The sequence below is a fragment of the Trichechus manatus genome, unplaced genomic scaffold, assembly GCF_000243295.1.
Source record: "Trichechus manatus latirostris isolate Lorelei unplaced genomic scaffold, TriManLat1.0 scaffold00091, whole genome shotgun sequence".
In the NCBI taxonomy this organism is placed as follows: domain Eukaryota; kingdom Metazoa; phylum Chordata; class Mammalia; order Sirenia; family Trichechidae; genus Trichechus; species Trichechus manatus.
In genome coordinates this window covers 9281973-9289783 of record NW_004444027.1, presented here as the reverse complement: position 1 = coordinate 9289783, position 7811 = coordinate 9281973, and the positions used below count along the sequence as shown (strand labels likewise).

Below are 7811 nucleotides of genomic sequence, written 5' to 3'. Positions count from 1 at the left end.
CATGAGAAACTATTTGTTCTGTAAGCCTTCACCTGAAGTACAATAAAATATTAAAATAAAATAAAAAAATAAAAACAAAACAAAACCCAAATAGGGAACCAGAGGTTAAGAAGGGGAGAGTGTTAACACGTTGCAGCGCTGGCAAATAATATCAGAAAACAATTTGTATATTAATTGTTTAATGAGAAACTGATCTGCTCCATAAACTTTCACCTAAAGTAAAATAAAAAAACAAAATCCTAGTTACAGATTTTTAAGATTTTCTGCCCCCTTTTAATATCTAAGCTGATAGCTTTTTTTGGACATAAAGCCCAGCTTACAGGCAGTCCTCAGATTCTGAACATCCCACTTACTGACAACTTTTAATATTATGTAAATTTGCCCTTACTTTGTAACTACTGAACCAAGCCCTACTCGCAACAAATTCTTTAGCACCTTCACCTGCTGCACGTGCAGCTTTTAAATCACTGAAAAGGAATCAAGCCTTTTCTTGCACTAAATTAAGGCTAAATAAGAACCATATGCACCTGCTACCAACTTACAAATTCGACTTAAAGGCAATTACGATCTCATCTATAACCTGAGGACTGCCTGTAATCAGTTATTACAAAACAGAAAAAAAAAAATCAGTGTGTCTCTGTAATTATCTGGAAAATATACAGTTAATTGCTATAATTTAGTGGTAGTGATTTAAAACCAGATAATTTAAAATGTGAGTGTTGTGATATAAAGAACTCAATTTGGCTTTTGTCTTTTTTTTTAATATTTTATTGCGTTTTAGATGAAAGTTTACACAGCAAATTAGTCTACCATTCAACAAATTGTACAGAAAGTGTTCCATGACATTGGTTGCAACCCCACAGTGTGTCAACACTCTCCCCGTTTCTGCCCTGGGTTCCGTTTCCCTTCATCTGGTTTTCTGACCCATTCCTGCCTTCTCAGGCAAAAGTTGCACTTTTGGTCCTGTATAATTTTTTGTTCTAGGCAGCATGTTCTTTTTGGGTGTTATTATTTTATAGACATGTCTGTGATTCAGAATCAACTCGATGGCAATCGGTTTGGTTTGAAAGGGTCTACTGCTTGGCTGGAAGGTGATTTCCGGGAATGGCTGCAGTTTCATATCAGAGGGGTGTCTTACAGCCATAGCACTGGGGGTTCCTCCAGTCTCTATTAGGCCAGTAAATCTGGTCTTTTTTTTATGAATTTGATTTTTTCTATATTTTTCTCCTGCTCTGTCCATGACTCTCTATTGTGATTCCAGTCAGAACAGCTGGTAGTGGTAGCTGGGCACCATTTAGTTCTTCTGGTCTCAGGGTCATGTAGGCTGTGGTGCATGTGGTCCGCTGGTCCTCTGGACTAACTGCTCCCTTGAGTCTTTGTTTTTCTTCACTCTTCTACTCTGGACAAGAAGAGACCACTAGCTATATCTCAAACAGCCACACACAAACTTTTAAGATCCCAGATGCTACTCACCAAAGTAGGATGTAGAACATTATTTTTATGCACTATGTTATGCCAAAAGATGTAGATGTCCCCTATCGCCTTTGCCTTTGATTCCTGAAAGACAGCCCTTGGAATTTCTCCAAATTTTCTAAAACAGCCAGCCAACACTTAAACGTGCAAATGAATGGGAGCCCCAAAGACCACACCTGGTCAGCCAACTTCAGAAACTGAGGGGGGAATGATGCAATCAATCGTGCATATTCACTGATTCAATTGATCATGACTATGGAATGAGACCCCAAGCATGACTATGCAGTGAAGATAATAAAAGGCCCTGGACACAGAAGTTTCTTTAAGCTTCTGAACTGATGACGCACACTGAAGGATTGTATATCACCGGGGACATGAAGCTCTATGTCAAAAATCCCTCCCAGACCTCCCCTGTGCATCTCTTCATGTGTACCCTTTTGTGGTTATATTAAAACTGTTATAGGGAAGTCCTAGCCAGAGCAATAAGGCAACAAAGAGAAACCAGAGCAAAAAGATGGAACCAGTCTAAGTGCCCATCAATGGATGAATGGATAAACAAAATGTGGTACATACATACAATGCAACACTATGCAACAAAAAAACAATGAAGAGTACATGAAACATAACATGGATGAATCTGGAGGACATTATGTTGAATGAAATAAATCAATCACAAAGGGACAAATATTGTATGATTTCACTTTAATTAAAAGACAAAAAAGGATATACAGAAACCAGTGTTCATTGGTTACCAGGGATAGGGTAGGGGAGGAGGAATCATTCTTCAGATGGTAGACACTTGTTATTTTTGGTGATGCAAAATGTAACACCAAAGGTGGGTGAAGTGCACACATTGACCCAGGTAAATGATGTCACTAAGAAGTACACACCCACAAAAAAAGGACATGTTTGGTAAATGCTAGGGCATATATAATTTTGCAACAATAACCAAAAAACATATGTGGTTACATATGTATGTATGCATAGATATGTACAGGTGTATATATGTGTATATATGCATATATTTACATATATATAATAAAGCACATAGGGGGCACAGTTATGGAGACTTCTTAGCCATAACCAAACACCTCGTGGGATTGATTTTCTGGGTTTGAAGTCTTACGGTCATAGTCTCGTGGAATAACTCGGTCCATTGGTATAATATAGTACATAAAGTTTATGTTCTACATCCTAGTTTGAGTAGTGTCTGAGGTCTTAAAAGTCTGCAAGCAGCCATCTAAGATACAACTATCAGTCTCTTCTCATCTGGAGCAAAAGAGAAAGAAGGAAACCAAAGACTCAGAGAAGAAACTAGTCCATAGGACTAACAGTCTACATGAACCATGGCCTCATCTACCCTGAGACCAGAAGAACCAGATGGTACCTGGCTACCACTAATGACCATTCTGATCAAGGCAACATTAGATAGATTCTCATACAATGTGAGAAAATTGTGGAACAGAACTAAAATACTTAAAAAGTCCAGACTTACTGGACTGGTTGAAACTAGAAGACTACCTGAGACTATCGCCCTGAGATACTCCATACTGTGAACTGAAACTACCCTGGGGTCACCTTTTAGCTAAAATAACAGATTGACTCATAAAATAAAGAGTATTACCAGTGAGTACTGCACATCTTTAAAAAATCATCTATATGAGACCAAATGGTCAACAATTACTCTAAAGCAAAGATGAAAGGGTAAGGGGGCAAGGAAATCAGATTACTGAAAACAAAATATCCAGAATGGAAATGATGAGAATGTTGACACATTGTAAAAAAATGTAACCAATGTCACTAAACAATTTGTGCAGTAATTGTTAAATGGGAACCTAATTTGCTGTGTAAACTTTCACTGAAAGTACAGTTAAATATTATTAAAAAAAAAAATTATTATAGTGAGTACAGCCCTTTCTGTGAGTTGTCTTTCTAGTGAATTATCAAACCTAAAAGGGGCAGTGAGAGCCAGCAGGGGCAGGTGTCTTTCTTTGGCAGTTGGAAGGATAGAGTCCTTCTAACTTGTGAAGACAGCTCCGGGTGGCTCAGGGACAGAGAAGGGCTGTGCAGGCAGTCAATCTGAAAGAGAGTACTTCTAACTTGTAAGGTCTGACCTAACTCTGGATGGTTAGGGTCAGAGACAGAAAGTACCACATGATGGCTGGTGTCAGAGAGAACACAGAAGTGGGAAAGCAGGGATATGATTAATCCTCACATTTTGGGAATTGGCCTAATGTCAATTTTTATTTGTGTCAGTGCATACCAAATTAGTTGGCAAAAATGGGGAAAAAATAGTGAGAATTCTTCAATTTAAAATTCAAATTATCCAAGTAAAATTTATATTATTTGTAATTCAATAGATATTCAATATTGTTTATAGAAAAATAAAGCAAACACATCCTATCTTAAGCAAACCTAACATATGGAAATTCAGATTTAATAAAAACAAACAAAGGCTACCACCATTGGTAACAATTATTTCCTTCATAAAAGAAGTAACACAGAAAAGACCTCAACATAAACTGCACTACATAAATGATAGGAGGCCCTCAAGTATTATACTAAGCGTTGTACATACATCAACTAACATAATTCTTACAACAAATCTTAAAGGTAGTTGGTATTATCCTCATTTTATAAAGTAGGAAACTAATGGTCAGAGAGGTTAAGTACTTTACCCACGGCCACAAGTCAGCAAGTAGTAAAATCAAGAGTCAAACTGTGCACCTATTACAAAAAGGTATATTGGCACATTTAAGGAAAAAAAAAAATCCCGTTTCTAGTTGCTGACCTGGTAGGGAAGTAAACACTGTACTTAAAGATTAACTCTCACTAGTGGCTTTTAACGTCTCTGAGGAAGCCTTCGAGGGCAGATGGGGCCTCTCAGCGCCCCCAGTATCTGCCCACTGTAACCTGAATAAAAGCAATTCTAACCATCTCTGTTTTATTGGTTTAAAATTCCACATAGGATCTTATCTGACTAAACTGACTGCGGCAGAAAAAAAAAGTTTACAAACTACCTCTGATACACAGAAAATATAAAAATTTGTACAGTGAACATGAAATACCAAGCAAAACTTTAAAATTTGTCCCAAGAACCTTTTTACTTCCTCTAATGGTTTCTCCAAATAAGTACTTACACATACTCAAAAGAAAATCAAGTAAAACATTATTATTTGACCAAAACGAACTCATGTGAATTTCCTAATACATAGCAAAGTTGGCTTACTCATATAAAATGAGTAACACTAAAAATTTCTGTAAGTCAGTAAAGTTCCATTACACTCTTATAACAATGAATCAGGGTCAGACTTTCATTTGTCTTCAATATGTAAGTCATAGAATATGGTCAAATACCTAATAAAGAAATATAAGAGCTGCACTGAGTCAGATATAAAATGCTTCTTTTTATTATTTCATCAGATTCTGTTTCCAAAATACTTACCTCAATGGAACTGGCTATATTCAAACATTCCTCCATTCCAGGAATATCCAATTGAATAATTCGAAAATCTTTACATTTTATGATGATAGTACCCAGTGATCCCACAAATCTGTAAGAAATTACAAATCATGCTTAGGAACATTACTGACTTTAAATATATGATTATTTCTTTGAAAAGAGAATGAAGTTGTAATCCCCAACTATATTTAACTTTCTTCTCTCCAATTAGCCTAACTGAAAGTCAAGCCTCCATTATTAAAATGTGAGACATAAAATATTTTACTTATTTCCAACTTTACAACAGTTCGTTTAAAACATACATATTCCTTTTTCAATTTTTGAAAACTATTAACTTGCAATATCTACACTGAATCAAAGAAAACTTCAGAGTAAATGCCAAATTTAATCACAAATTTTGTATCAGTAGGTTTCATACAAATTTAATTATACTTTAGTTGGGATTTCTGTGTTCTTTTTATTGTTGTTTTGTTCTGTTTATGCTTGCTGATAGCTCTTATTTTTCTCTTTTGCTTTGCCATTGATTGCTCCCAATTCTTTTCCACAAATACTTCTGAGTATTATCTAAACACAGAAGTCTTAAGATTAATCAAAAGCTGATAAATTTTTCTCAAGGATTTTTCTTTTGGATGTTATAAATAAGTTCAGTATCTTGGCTCTGGTGATTTCACATATGTCAAAACATACCAAGTTGTACACTTTCTATATGTGTGGTTTACAGTTACACCAACTGTATCTCAATAAAGATGTTTTAAAAATCATCCTCTTTCTGCTTGAGCTGGAAAGGAAAGACTCAGTAACCAATTCTCTCTTAAAAAAATAGAACATGAAAAATGGTGACATATATACTTGGTTATCCTTTCGCAAATTTCTACATCATCTATTCTTGTCATATCAACTTGTTTTGTAAAGTGAGTGTTACGTTTTGAGAGTCTGGTTGGCTTTATTTAGTACTACAAAGTATAACGAACAACAATTGTTCTACGTCAGAACAAAAAAGCTACGAACTGTTCTCCATTCATTCACTCAATGTTTATACTCAGTTACTATTACCTGTAGAATATTAGGCCAAGAAAAATATTTTTTAAAAAGCGTAAGAGGGGACTTCCAGGCTACATGGTGCTATAGAAAGAAGCACCACGTTGTCCCTCCAGAGCAAAGATCCGAAAAACCAAGTCAAACAGAGATAGACATCAATCCTGAAACCCTAAGCATCAAATGAAGAGATAAAGAACCCAGCCAAGCACCGAATGGAATAAGAAACTGACAGAGAACAGAGAGCGAAGAGAGATACATGCAGAGGTCCCCTATCAGCTAACGCAGCACAGATCCGCCATCTTGGACTCCGATGGGAGACTGGCGAACAGGGGATATGAGAAAGCAGTTTCACAGAGCTTCCAGCAGGGAACAGAATAACCAGTAACTAACAATATACGCTTTCCCTTCCCCCACCCTTCTTCACCCACTCAGCCTCCTCTGCTTCCTGCAGCCACAGTCTCTTGGCCAGGAACCACCAGCTTCACCCTGGTGCTGCTTGGCTTCCACCAGCCCGCACTAGCAGCTCCCTGAGCGCCATTTGTTGACTGCTGGTTTTGCTTTTTTTCTACTTCTTTTGATTTCTTCCTTACTTCTCACCACCTCCTCCTCCTTTCTCTCAAATACCTGGCTCTGTGTACCATCTTTGCTACTTCCTGAAAGGCTGCGAAACACCGCTTGACTGTGAAACTGCTTCCCGGCCTGTGATGCCACGCTGGTGGGATCCCTGGGGCTGTTTTCTTTGTTTGTTTGTTCTGATTCACTCTGTTTTGATTTGTTTGTTTTCCTTTCCTTTTCTCGGCTTGGGAGCCCCTTTTAGCCGGGCAGTACCACGTGGCTTGGAAACTACTCCTTTAGTCTGCGCAGACATGCAGTGGGATCCCTGAAGCATTTCTTTTTTCTTGTTTCCTTGTTTTGTTTTCTTATATCTCTTTTTCCCTTATTGTCCTTCTTCATTTCTCAGTTTCTTATGTCTCTATACTTACCTTCTCTTCCTGTCTCCTGAATACCTGGCACTGTTTGACACCTCTACCCCTTCTAGCCAGGCTGTACTTCATGGCTTGGGAGCAACTTCCCCAGTCCTCACAGATGCACCGGTGGGATCCCTAGGGGCTTTGCTTTTTTTTTCTTTCTAATTTTTATTTATTCATTTTTTCTTTTACCCTTTTTCTTTTTGTTTTTCTCCATTTCTCAGTGTCTCATCTCTCCACTCCAATGGCAAGCTCCCTTAGCACTCTTTTTTGTTTGTATGTTTTTGGCTCCTGTTCCTCTCTCCTCTCTCTCATCTTTCCCATACCCATTTTAGCTCCACAAATCACAATCTCCCCCCTCCTTCCTGCCTACCTGCATCATGCTCTGAACATCATACCCCCAAGCAGCATAGGCACAGCTTACTGGAACCTGCCCTGCACTGATTCCTGGCCCACCCTGTCAGCCCTAGTACATACCACAAACAATCCATCCCAGCAACTCCTCTTCAGCTGGACCTTCCCTGTTGTACCACACCTGAGCAACTGACCCTGCCCATTGGAGGAGGCAAAAAGTATTGTGCCTACAGACAAGTAAACAACAAAGAATGCACAGCCCGCCAGACATAATCAAATAAAACGAAAAAGCAGGATGAAACAAACAACTCTACAATCAATAAATGAGGAAAATAACTACTGAATATCCTGAAGACAGCAAACAATATCAAAACATATACAAAAACAGGACAGGATGGTTCCAGTAGGCATCCAAAATAAAACACCAGATGACTTTCCAGGAGAAGAAAAGGCACTAGAACTACCTGATAGGGAATTCAAATCTCTAATATTCAGAGCTATCCAAGAGTTGAAGC

General features: G+C 37.9%; 1 protein-coding gene across 3 annotated transcripts in view; it reads right to left on the bottom strand.

Moving 5' to 3' along the window:
• Positions 1 to 7811, bottom strand: part of MTMR9 (myotubularin related protein 9) — a 135966-nt gene that overhangs the window by 115037 nt on the left and 13118 nt on the right. For all 3 annotated transcript variants that reach the window (XM_023736748.1, XM_023736749.1, XM_004382203.3), the window contains one exon: positions 4919 to 5027. In XM_023736748.1, the coding sequence (XP_023592516.1) occupies positions 4919 to 5027 (109 nt within the window). The remainder of the gene's footprint in view (positions 1 to 4918; positions 5028 to 7811) is intronic.